The sequence below is a fragment of the Leuciscus leuciscus genome (assembly GCF_965113295.1).
Source record: "Leuciscus leuciscus genome assembly, chromosome: 19".
Taxonomy (NCBI): domain Eukaryota; kingdom Metazoa; phylum Chordata; class Actinopteri; order Cypriniformes; family Leuciscidae; genus Leuciscus; species Leuciscus leuciscus.
Genome location: NC_138743.1, coordinates 36,668,794 through 36,681,996, shown reverse-complemented (window position 1 = coordinate 36,681,996; position 13,203 = coordinate 36,668,794). Strand labels below are relative to the sequence as shown.

The 13,203-nt window shown below is 40.2% G+C and overlaps 1 protein-coding gene across 9 annotated transcripts in view; it reads left to right on the top strand.

Moving 5' to 3' along the window:
- Window positions 1–13,203, top strand: part of ptprk (protein tyrosine phosphatase receptor type K) — a 201,479-nt gene that overhangs the window by 140,712 nt on the left and 47,564 nt on the right. For all 9 annotated transcript variants that reach the window (XM_082147819.1, XM_082147818.1, XM_082147821.1 and 6 more), the window contains 3 exons: window positions 6,266–6,568; window positions 10,385–10,494; window positions 10,637–10,838. In XM_082147819.1, the coding sequence (XP_082003945.1) occupies window positions 6,266–6,568; window positions 10,385–10,494; window positions 10,637–10,838 (615 nt within the window). The remainder of the gene's footprint in view (window positions 1–6,265; window positions 6,569–10,384; window positions 10,495–10,636; window positions 10,839–13,203) is intronic.

Below are 13,203 nucleotides of genomic sequence, written 5' to 3'. Positions count from 1 at the left end.
AAATCTATTTCAATGTGTCAAGTCGCTATGAACCATTAAAATGAGCTAGTGACGTACATTAAATGGCAGACCAATTGTATATTAGGTTTATCTGATCTTTTAGTTTGTGTCCATCATGTTCCGAGTAAAAGTGAAAATAATCAACGAGATGAAGCGCCGTTCATTTTTCATTATTTTATTCACTTGATTTGATCATAAACAGACATCACCACATGATTGCTTTTAAATCTAAAGCATTACGCGGTTGAGTTTATAACCATCCACAGAATAAAGCGACTCTTGGCGTGACTTCAGATTCTGGTTACCAGACGCCCACTGCAGTCTCTGGTGGTTTATTGCTTTATTGGGATTCTGTATGTACAGTGTGCGGCTGTAATCCTGATGAAAAATCTCATTTAATAGAATAAACATCAGGATTGGCGCTTGTACGAGCGGCCGGTCGATTTGAGAGTGTTTGTCTTTCTTTAGAGATTCTTCATCTAATACAATCACAGCTGCAGATACATGCATTTAATCATCAGAAAAGAACAGCCGGGAGGAAAAAGCATCAGAATGAGCAGAAGATTGGAGAATAATGAGTGGGTTTTAATGAGCCGAACGTGTGTGTGTGTGTGTGATTGCAGGCTCTGTGCTTTGTGTTTTAAGCATGGGTTGTGTCTCATCATAGAGGGATCCGATACATCAGCCTGTCAGAGACGTGCAAACCCTGTCCGCCATGACTGACACTCACATAATGACTTGTTTTTGAGTTGAACTGGCCCTAGAGACACGTCTTTAGCTTTATTATTGAGCTTTCTCAGTGTTGTTCCTCCTCTCTCTCTCTCTCTGTTTTCCTCTGTTGTTTCTGAAGAAGCGGCGGACGGAGAGACTGAGAGAACGAGGGCTTGAACATCACTGTTATTAGAAGTGTGTTGTCGAGAGAGAGCGAGGGGTGGGACGGTTCCTCTATTGCGTGTGACCCCAGGGCCGCGGTGGCAATGAGGGGCCGTCCCGAAGTAAGTCAGGACTAATGTTTGGTCATCCTGCGGGGTCACCGGTGGCAGAGCTCCCAATTAAAACCTCGGGAGACTTCTCCGTCTGGCTGCCTGTCTCGTCCTCACATTCACAAACCGAAAGCCTAACGTTAAACTAGATCAAATGAGTTTGCAGACTTTTCAGCCAGTAGCTATTGGATTGTAAAACCCTTTTCTAAAAGGGTAAAGAGATAAAATCGCTTTTCTAAATTCATCACATTGACAGCCATCAAAGCTTTAGTAACTAATACATCATTTAAAGATTATTATTACTAACAGAAATGTGTTTTTAATTGACCTCAAGATAGCCAGGGATTACTTCACCACTGCCTCTGCTTTTTAAGGTGATGATTTTATTATATATGCTTCTGGAAAAAGAAATCAGAGAACACAAGTTTTCACAACCAAGCTGGTTGTTATGTTGAAACACTAAATATAATGTTAGACGATGAGAAAATAGTCAAATTACAAGGGGAAATCTGCCTCTGTGTCAAGAAGTTTGACAGTCAACATGTAGTAAACATTGTAATGGACGCTTCACATGCAAACATGGGTAACTACAAATTTTTATATGATCAAATATTAGCTCGATGGTCATCTGCATACATTTCTCTAAGTAGGTCATATTTAATATCCATGAATTTTGACAGAACTTGTTTTGTATTATTATTCACCTCAGCTGTAATAAATTGTCCAAAAATCCAAAAGTCTGATGTCACATCTGGGATTTCTATTGTTATTAATATTTCATAACCTTTAATTTGTAAATAATAATAATATAAAAAGGAAAATAAATATGTTAATTTGTTTGTACAAACGGTCAGATTTCCTTGAAGTTTTCATTGAAGTTTGAAATTTTTATATTCAAATTTCTTTTTTTATTTCACTCAGTCAATTTTTTTTCTTAACTCTTTCCCTGCCATTGACTAGTTTCTCCGGCTTTATGTGTTTTCACCGTTACCCCGTACGGTAGGGGGCGCTGTTACGCATCTTCTGAAAGAGTGCTGAATCTCCTGATCAAAAAACAAGCGAAGAAGAAGCATTGCTGACGCACAAGTAATCTAACGCAATCTAACGCGATCATCAGCATTAAACAGCATTAAATCAAATCTGCCTGATGTTACTGAATGAATGTGGGTGTTGATGGACTCGATCTACTCCGTCTGTTTTGATCATGGGTCTGAATCTGATCTGGACGAAGTCTTTGACAAAAACTGGATTTTCGCAGCTTTTTGTTCAAAATGTTGCTTTTTTATGAAACTTAAAAAAATTATCTATGAAGCTAGAATAGTTTACATATTTATTAAAAGCAGAGGCTCTGTTCTTTTATTTTGATATATCGTATTTTTTTTTTCAAAAAAATATTCTGTAATATGATCAAAAATGCTGGCGCTGGCGCTGGCTGGCGGGAAAATAAATAAAGTTAACTTTACTGCATGTATATGCTGTTCTCTTTGTATTTAATGTAATGTCATGTAAGGTGAACAAAGGTCATACAGACCGAAAAAGCGATATTTAATAAAAAAAATTCCACTTTATAAAAACATCCACCATACTGTATACCACTGTTATTACCACTGTTATTTGCTTTGTTTTGCTTTCGGACAGTCATTTAAAATGTGCAGGTTTAGGATATTGAGGTAAATGAACAAAACTCCATTCACTAGCCTCTCTGGATACCGAGTATCTGAATTACGTGTGCCATAACAACACATTTTTACCATAATGGTGGGAATTTGCCAAAAACAGGTTTGCAAGTCACAGACAAAATGGCGGATAACAGCAGAGCTGATCAGTGCAGTGATCGTGTGTCTGAGGTGATGCAGATGTTCTTCTGTGAACACATGCAGACCGACGGCTTGGACCGTTGATCTCGTGCCTTAAGTGACAGTATCAAATGAAACTTTATTGTACAGGCAGACACAGCTATTGGACATTGACACTGAATCTGCCTAATGATGCTGGCCTGACAGGCAGAAGAGAAACCGCTTTAGCTATCTTTCTAAAATCAGGACAAAATACATGTTTTTCTTTGCTTTCCTGAAGATTCATGACAATCATGAGTTAGAGAGAGAAACTGTCACCCAACGGGATGATGGGAAAGGCTTTGTTATTAATAAGCTCTGAGCAAACAGCCAATCACTGTCCTGTGTTAACAAGCTCCTCATCTGTATTCAGAGCGGCTCGTTTTAATTAGACTACATGGAAAGGGCCTCCTGAGCTCGTGTGTGTGTGTGTGTGTGTGTGTGTGTGTGTGTGTGTGCTCGGTTTAGTTTAGTCTTCTGCCCTCGGTGTGGCTCTGGTTCACACACCACACGTTGATCTGGATCTTCTGCATCTGTTTTCTTCCCCAGAGTTGTCTTCTCTTGCATCATGCTCTCTCACCTGCCACTGGCGTTCAGTTGATGTCCTACTTACACTGGTTTTCATGTTCACACAGCTTTCTAGAATAGTTGACTGTGATTGGTCAGTGATGGCATTCTGTGAGCAAACGTTGTGTATAATTCAACCCAATCTCACACACAGCAAGATGTCACTGTTTAATGAGGTGATGATTTCACATGAATTTGTACGATGTGAATGATTCAAAAACGTACCATTTTTGAGGAAAAAAGTAAGCATGAAGCTCCATATAGTTATATAGTCTTATAGATGTAATAATATCATTATATACATATATTAATAATAGTGTGTTGTTTTTAAGAAATAAATCAAATTTACACTCTTATCAGTATTTCATGTTATTTTGTTCATTTATTTTGGTGAGTAGTCATGATGATCTTTCTCTAAAAAAACAACAACAACTAATATTTCAATCTTTTAAAGCTGGCATGAAATGAAAATTCAGGCATGTTATAGATCTTATTGGGGTGAAAAACAGTAAAAAATGTTTAATCAAAATGCCATAACTTGATCATCCAGACACTACTACCGTTTCATCGTGACATTACTCACACGTGAACATGAGCCAGAGACACTGAATCTGCTCAACACAGTAAAGCTAGATCTAAAGTCTGAGGATCATCATCATGTATCTGTGTGTTAAAGGCATTATCGACACACACACACACACACACACACACATGACTCTCCGTCAAGCTGCTTTGAAACCGTGTCGTTATAACGTGAACATTTTAATGTTTCAGATTTGTGTCGTCCGGCGCCTGAAGCGTTTCTTACTGCGATAGAAAAACCTTCTGCATCGATGTGTGTGTGTGTGTGTGTGTGTGTGTGTGTGTGTGTGTGTGTGTGTGTGTGTGTGTGTGTGTGTGTGTGTGTATCAGCTCAATCCTGTGTGTGAGTGTGTGATCATATGGTCGCTGACCCCACACACTTCAGCTCGGTCCTGCCTGACTCTGAGGTCAAAGGTCGTTTAAGGCTTGGAACAGAGCAGTTTCGAGCAGACGCTACACATTATTGAGAGGTTTGCTGATGTATGACTGTAAGCACAGATTGTCATTAGAGTAAAGGTTATTGTTAGGGTCAAAGCGCACTGGACACACGTAGAACAATCTTCTTTCATACTAACACCCCTCAGCGTTTCATCTGTGTCTGTTCACCGCTGCATGTGTGTTGCATGAGGCAGTGTGTGTGTGTGTGTGTTTCTGTAGTAATGACACTGACGAACTGAATGGCACAGATAAATGACTTAGTTACAGTAATTACAAACCATCTAGGAGTGCTGGACTGATGCATTATGGGGTGGCGTTATATGAACCCTCTCTCGCACTGATGTATTGGCTAATTTAGAGAGGCTTAAAACGTCTGCATCTCTGTGTGTGTGTGTGTGTGTGTGTGTGTGTGTGTGTGTGTGTGTATGAAGGAGCCTTTATCTGGTCCACAGGTGCCTCATTTGCTTTCACAACACTTCCCGTCTTCCTCGCGCCGCTCATACCAGATCAGCCTCTCCTTTCACTTCAGCCTTTTCTCTATTTGTTCATCAGAAAGAGAAATATAAAATCAAATGCTGTGGATTGTGTGTGAGTTGTCTGGTTGTTTGTCAGTCTGGTCATGTGGCTATTCAAGCAGAGATTAAAACTAAACAAGGCATTTCTGTGAATCCTGTGCTGCTGAATGTCTGTTTCTGTTGCTATAAAACATTAGCGTCAGGTCTTTTGTTCTGTAGATTATTGAAGAAATGGATGGAGGCGGATCTGAATGTGAGCTTGCAGCCAATTGTAAGAAAGGGGCGGGACTTAATCAGGCTAAATGATTGGAGAATCCTGCATACGTCAGCGGAGAGAAGACTGACGTTTCACCAGAAGATACAGTTATGACCGTTTCATTAAACATAAGCTGTCTGAAAATGAAACGCATGGATGAATCATTCACAATAGAATCAATAACATGCATTTGGAAAATAGATAGGGTGAATTTTCATTTCATGCCGACTTTCATGAGTCAGGCGGCAACAAAACTCACCGTTCACTTGGATCTCATGTGTCCACAACTAGCATTCAGATCTCCTAATACAAAAAAAAAAAAAAAAATTGAGATAAAAGCCTGAAACAGCAAAAAAGTGGTTCGACATAAGGTGATATGGCAAGGAATCTTGGACAAAAAGTAAAAAAAAATTACGGTTATCACTGTTTTATTTTGCCTCCAGGGCAGTGACAACTTATGAATTACATTTTAAAGGGGTCATAAACTGGATTTTTTATTTTATTTTATAATGTTTCCTGAGGTGCACTTTTTTTTTTACATCAAAAATTGTCATAATTTGAAATAAAAGGCATTTTTGCGACCCTTATTTTATCCCTCTGATAAAACCCTCTGACGAGAGTTTTGTAGAGTGTCCAGATAAACTCGCACTGTGTGATTGACAGCTTAGTTGTTTGTTAAAGGAGCGTTGTTTGATCGCTTTCTGTATATAATTTAATCACAATTTTAAAAACAGATTATTTTCATGCTATGATTAATTATTATCATTATTTTCAGGTTTCTGTGTAGACCTGCGATTGCCTCGTCGTTGCTGTAGAAGCTGGTGTTGATCTTTTTCGGCGGAGGTGGTGTTTACACGCACTATTGCGTAATAAAGTGGCGCATTACACAACCGGTTGTGTTTGCATAATGGCTTCAATATAAGCTGTTTTTAGACTAACGAGAAAGGTTTGAGTTCTGAAACCTACAGGATGTTTTTATAGTACAATGACCTCTTATGTGTCAAAAGATCAAGGACATTTTTATTTTTCAATTCATGACCCCTTTAAGAATGAACAATGTTTTGACCCGTCTCTCATCCTCTCTCTCAGAGCCCATGCGGACGCCCAAGAGTCTGAAGATCGCGGAGACACAGGCGCGCTACATCGCCGTGGACTGGGAGTCACTGGGCTACAACATCACCCGCTGCCACACCTTCAACGTCACCATCTGCTACCACTACCACAAAACCCCCAACCAGAGCAAAGCCGACTGCCTGGAGATGGACCCCAAAGCCCCCCGACACGTGGTGGGAAACCTGCCTCCCAACACCAATGTCAGCCTGAAAATGATCCTCACCAACCCGGAGGGACGCAAGGAGAGCGACGAGACCGTCATCCAGACGGAGGAGGACGGTACGGCAACTACTAACACTTCCTTCAACAGCAGGATTCCCATCCTTACATATAAGATATTCAGCAACCCATAGGTGTGATTAAACATTAAGACATATTAAAGATGCCTTCAAAGAGGAAATTCTTTTCTGCAGTCGGTGCATTCATAACAAACACTATAGGACATGCAGACTTTCACAAGATTATACAATAATAGATACCAGGGATCACAACAGAGACAAGAGCACAACACAACACACCAATGGATGATGTCTCTATACTTTAAGAGGATTATTTATTTAAAGCCCGTATGGCTGTAGGGACAAAGCTCTTACTGGTTTAACTGGCCCTTTCTGCGCGTATTAAAAATAAAACTACAATAAAAATATGATTTGTTGAATTACTATAATCATATGTAATTTATTTATTTTTTTATTTACTTTTATTCAAAAATATTTAAATATTTGATATTGAACTATTTTATTCATTAATTTCGCAGGATATTGGTAATATCTGTTCTCTTAGGGTGTGTATCAGTTCACAGGTTTGATTCGATTAGAACGAACTGCAATCCACTTCCAAACGAATTCTGGTGCGGTTCGACTGAAATATGAACACAACACGGACCAAAGACATGTAAACCAACCAAAAACACGACGTGATGTCACAAGATGAGGGATTCCTGCTGCTGTTTTGACTCCTTTACACATTTTACAAGTTTTTACAAATATGTTTGCACATACTGTACAATGAGTGCATTTAGCCCAGAACACAGCTTTGTTTTGGATGTTCGGTAAGGTAATGCTAATTGAACCAGGACTAAATATATAATTTTGGGGGTTTTGGTCCAGACCAAAGTAACCAAGAGAACCAAACTACTGCACAAGTGTGAACACACCCTTATGTTTGTGTCCACCAGTCAGCGGCCAGACGTCTCTCACACTGATCTGCTGAGATGTTAAAGGTCAGCTGACTGACAATACATCCAAATGATCAAGAGTAGCATTGGCCCATTTAAAATGTTTACATGATTACGCTGACAGTTAAAGCCTCTTCATGCAACGTCTTTCTCATGGAGAAACAGATCAAAACATGTCAGGAATGTATAAATATAACTTCTTCTTTTTTTTCGAAGATGAGTGAGGCAAATAATTCAAATGAGGATAAAGGCAGGGATATATTGAACACAAGCGCACCTGACAGTCATAAGTGGGTTAGATGCTGTGATTTCTTGACACATCTGGGACGTGCACATCGCTTGCAGAACTTTTTCCGTCAGTCGCCTTGACGTGAACAGTGTTGCTGCACAATAAAGGCCACCGTCAGCGGCTCCTTGGGCAAACCCAGGTTTAGGAACACCGTTTGTATTCTTCTGCGTATATGCAAATGATTTCTGAAGCGAACGGTTTCTTGTTTTGACGAAATGACACGCTCTTACCAGTGCACCATCATTTCTGCCCCTTTCTTTTGTGTTGTTGTGCTGATGGCCCAGTGTGATATGAGTTCACACTTATATCACATTTTATCCTGCAGCGTGATTTAGCCAGTGTGTCTCCCAGCCAGGTACAGAATTAGCCTTGTGCCAAAACTTTTTTTGTTTCTTTAAATAAAAAGAAATTCAGATTAAGGCACAATTTATATTTCTCATCCAAAGTCATTTCAGTCAGGTTTTAGGGACCATGAGGATCCTAAAATCAGTCCAGTTTGTCAGGCCTGTTCACTAGTATTATACAGTGTTTCTAGCATGTTGGCGGAGTCTCTCTGCAAACACACTGCACTCGCAACCAAATCAGTCAAAAATCAAAGCCAATCAGAAGAGCATGTGGGCGGAGTCTCTCTGCAAACACACTGCACTCGCAACCAAATCAATCAAAAATCAAAGCCAATCAGAAGAGCATGTGGGCGGAGTCTCTCTGCAAACGCACTGCACTCGCAACCAAATCAGTCAAAAATCAAAGCCAATCAGAAGAGAGTGTGGGCGGAGTCTCTCTGCAAACGCACTGCACTCGCAACCAAATCAATCAAAAATCAAAGCCAATCAGAAGAGCATGTGGGCGGAGTCTCTCTGCAAACACACTGCACTCGCAACCAAATCAATCAAAAATCAAAGCCAATCAGAAGAGCATGTGGGCGGAGTCTCTCTGCAAACACACTGCACTCGCAACCAAATCAGTCAAAAATCAAAGCCAATCAGAAGAGCATGTGGGCGGAGTCTCTCTGCAAACACACTGCACTCGCAACCAAATCAATCAAAAATCAAAGCCAATCAGAAGAGCATGTGGGCGGAGTCTCTCTGCAAACGCACTGCACTCGCAACCAAATCAGTCAAAAATCAAAGCCAATCAGAAGAGAGTGTGGGCGGAGTCTCTCTGCAAACGCACTGCACTCGCAACCAAATCAATCAAAAACCATAGCCAATCAGAAGAGCGTGTGGGCGGAGTCTCTCTGCAAACACACTGCACTCGCAACCAAATCAGTCAAAAATCAAAGCCAATCAGAAGAGAGTGTGGGCGGAGTCTCTCTGCAAACACACTGCACTCGCAACCAAATCAGTCAAAAATCAAAGCCAATCAGAAGAGAGTGTGGGCGGAGTCTCTCTGCAAACTCACTACACTCGCAACCAAATCAATCAAAAATCACAGCCAATCAGGAGAGCGTGTGGGCGGAGTCTCTCTGCAAACGCACTGCACTCGCAACCAAATCAATCAAAAACCACAGCCAATCAGAAGAGCGTGTGGGCGGAGGCTCTCTGCAAACGCACTGCACTCGCAACCAAATCAATCAAAATCCATAGCCAATCAGAAGAGCGTGTGGGCGGAGTCTCTCTGCAAACGCACTGCATTCGCAACCAAATCAATCAAAAACCATAGCCAATCAGAAGAGCGTGTGGGCGGAGTCTCTCTGCAAACACACTGCACTCACAACCAAATCAATCAAAAATCACAGCCAATCAGAAGAGCGTGTGGGCGGAGTCTCTCTGCAAACTCTCTACACTCGCAACCAAATCAATCAAAAATCACAGCCAATCAGAAGAGCGTGTGGGCGGAGTCTCTCTGCAAACTCACTACACTCGCAACCAAATCAATCAAAAACCACAGCCAATCAGGAGAGCGTGTGGGCGGAGTCTCTCTGCAAACGCACTGCACTCGCAACCAAATCAATCAAAAACCACAGCCAATCAGAAGAGCGTGTGGGCGGAGTCTCTCTGCAAACGCACTGCACTCGCAACCAAATCAATTATCACAGCCAATAATTCAGACTAAATGCAATGATTGGACAAACATGTTTTGGTCTTTAGACTTCCACAGAAGATGTATGTATATTGTTGATTGCTATCAGGATGTGGAGAGAGTTTCAACCTTTATAACATCAGTATAATCAGTACCTGAGATTATCATTGTCATACTTTTTATGTTGTTGTTCCCGCTGTGATGTTGCAGAAATAGAAACTGTTTAAAAAATTGAATCATCGCAGGTGGTTTGCACAAAAACTCTGATTAACAAAGACGTCTTTTATCACGTTCTACAGCGTCACGTCTGGTTAGGACACAGTGTGAGGTCGCTAAATGCTAATCTTCGTTGATAGACAATCAGTAATATTTGTCTGGGGCACGAGGAAGTTACACTGGTAAAAAGGGTATAGCGACACCCCTGGTACTGCATATCAGTGTCATTTTCCTGCTCAGATATTAGTACCAGCACTGCTCATCATAAACACATAGCAATTTGTAGCCAAACATCTGATGGCAAATTCTCCACATTCTGTAAGACACAACATAGCTTTCTCACTAAAGCCAGTTCTGCTAGCATTCAGTTTCTCCTCTGTCTGTGCTCTAGTTCCCGGTCCAGTTCCCAAGGAGTTTGTGCGAGCGACTCCGTCTGAGGATAAGATCTCACTGCAGTGGAAAGAGCCTCTGGAGCCCAACGGCATCATAACCCAGTATGAGGTAAAGCTCTTTTACATGTCAGATCTGTGTTCAAACTCGTGCTCTCTTGAACCATGTTTACATACAAGTTAATTTCTTAGTATTTTATTATAAAGAACTAAAAGTAAATCATGTGTTGAGTTATGTGTCGGGGTGTCTGCAGATCAGCTACAGCAGTGTTCATTCGTTCGACCCGTCGGTGCCGCTGCTGAGGCCGCCGGTGCTCGTGCCGTTACCCTGGAACACCTCGCGACACAACTTCACACAGCTGCACCCGGGAACCACATACCAGTTCCTGATCCGGGCCAGCACCAGCAAGGGGTACGGACCCCCCACCACACTCAACGTCACCACCAACATATCAGGTATGTCGTTGTGTATGGCAAATTCCATCCCATCTTCTGATTGGACCATTTGTTCAGGCTGTGAAGTCAGATTCTTGCATATCTATAGTCACCAGGAGAATTAATTCTATTACGATTGAGAGAATCTGTTGGAATGGAAAGAGATGGCAGAAAACTATGAATCTTTGGCATACTTTTATTCTCTCTGAAATCAAGTGATTTTACTTGCAGATACACTAACGTTCAAACGTCTGGGGTCGTGAGATTTTTTTTTTATCAAACATACTGTACAGTTAAAAATGTAATATTATTATAATTTAAAACAGCTGTTTTTTTATGTTTTTAAAAGAAGTCTCTTCTGCTCACCATGGCTGCATTTATTTGATTAAAAATACAAACAAAAACAGTCATATTGTGAAATATTATTACAATGTAAAATATCTGTTTTCTATGTGAATATACAGTAAAATGTAATTTATTCCTGTGATCAAAGCTGAATGTTCAGCATCATTACATCACATGATCCTTCAGAAATCATTCTAATATGATGATTTGATGATCAAGAAATATTCATGATTATTATCAATGATGAAAACAGTTGTGCTGCTTCATATTTTTGTGGAAATCTTGTGATACATTTTATTTTTCAGGATTCTTTGATGAATTGACAGTTAAAAAGATCTTTTGTAACATTATAAATGTTTTACTGTCACTTTTGACCAATTTAATGCATCCTTGCTGAATAAAAGTATTTCTTTATTTAAAAAAAATAAAAATAATTCTGACCCAGAACTTTGGAACATAGTGTAATATATGTGTGAATTTTTTTTTTTTTACAATTTTTGCAGTGTAATCAGTATTTTAATAACTTTTTTCCGCATTGACCAAAGTCAGCTCATTTGTGGTTTACTAATTGAAATAAAAATAAATAATGTGTTCTGTAAAGAGGAATGAGCCCTTTATTGTTTGTTTGCTTTAGTTTGCATCTGCTTGTGTGAGGATGTTGGATTGCAGGCTGTAATCAGCTGAATTGAATGTAAAAGCTTCTTCCTGTGTTGTGCTAATGAGCGACGAGGAGCGTAACCTCATCACGTCCCCTCAGGCTCTCTGCCACTTCACCGCTCGCAGATGTCATACAGGCATGATCAGGGCAAATATGATTTCCTAGCATTTCAGAAAAACATCACTTTAGATTTGTTGCGAGTGAGAGAAGTGTAGGTGGAGCTAACAAAACATGCAGGGATGAGGGAAGAAAAGGAAGAGAAAGACAAATAGACTTATTCATGCAGAGTGAAATTGTGGGATGTGTGTGTGTGTGTGTGTGTGTGTGTGTGTGTGTGTGTGTGTGTGTGTGTGTGTGTGTGTGTGTGTGTGTGTGTGTGTGTGAGTGTGCAGTGAGGACACAGTTGCTCTTCCTTCGGCAGCCAGGTGTGTGTGTGTGTGTGTGTGTGTGTGTGTGTGCAGTGAGGGCACAGTCGCTCTTCCTTCGACAGCCAGATCTGTCTGTGTGTGTGTGTGTGTGTGTGTGTGTGTGTGTGTGTGTGTGTGTGTGTGTGTGTGTGTGTGTGTGTGTGTGTGTGTGTGTGTGTGTGTGTGTGTGTGTGTGTGTGTGTGTGTGTGTGTGTGTGTCTCTGTGTGTGTCTGTGTGTGTGCAGTGAGGGCACAGTCGCTCTTCCTTCGACAGCCAGATCTGTCTGTGTGTGTGTGTGTGTGTGTGTGTGTGTGTGTGTCTCTGTGTGTGTCTGTGTGTGTGCAGTGAGGGCACAGTCGCTCTTCCTTCGGCAGCCGGGTCTGTCTGTGCGTGTGTGTGTGTGTGTGTGTGCGTGTGTGTGTGTGTGTGTGTGTGTGTGTGTGTTTTTGTGAGTGAATGTGTGTATGTTGTGGTTGTCTGGTGTTTTTTCAGATTTTTTGAGCAAATATACATTATAGCAACAGTGTTTGTATTGTCAACTAAAACTATCAAATACGTCTCTGATTACGTCTGTAACTTGTTATTGGAACTGTTATTGTTAATTGAAATAAAAATATATTTTTTAAAATAAATAAATAACATTTAAATATTTATAAGACAAAAACTAAAATGAATTACTGAAGCTAATCAGACATGAAAAGGACAAAAGCACATAACAAAATTTCTAGAAAACGAAAACGAAAACTGAAAACATAAAAATAAAAGATATAAAACATTAATAAATACTGTAATAGGATATAAATAATACTAAAATAACGGATCTATTAGTTAACTACATTAGTTAACATGTACTAACAATGAAAAATACTTGTAAAGCATCATTTCAACATTTACTACACATTATTAAAATATAAAGTTGTATCTGTTAATATTATTGCATGGACCTGAGCTAAACATATATTTAGTTGTAATAAA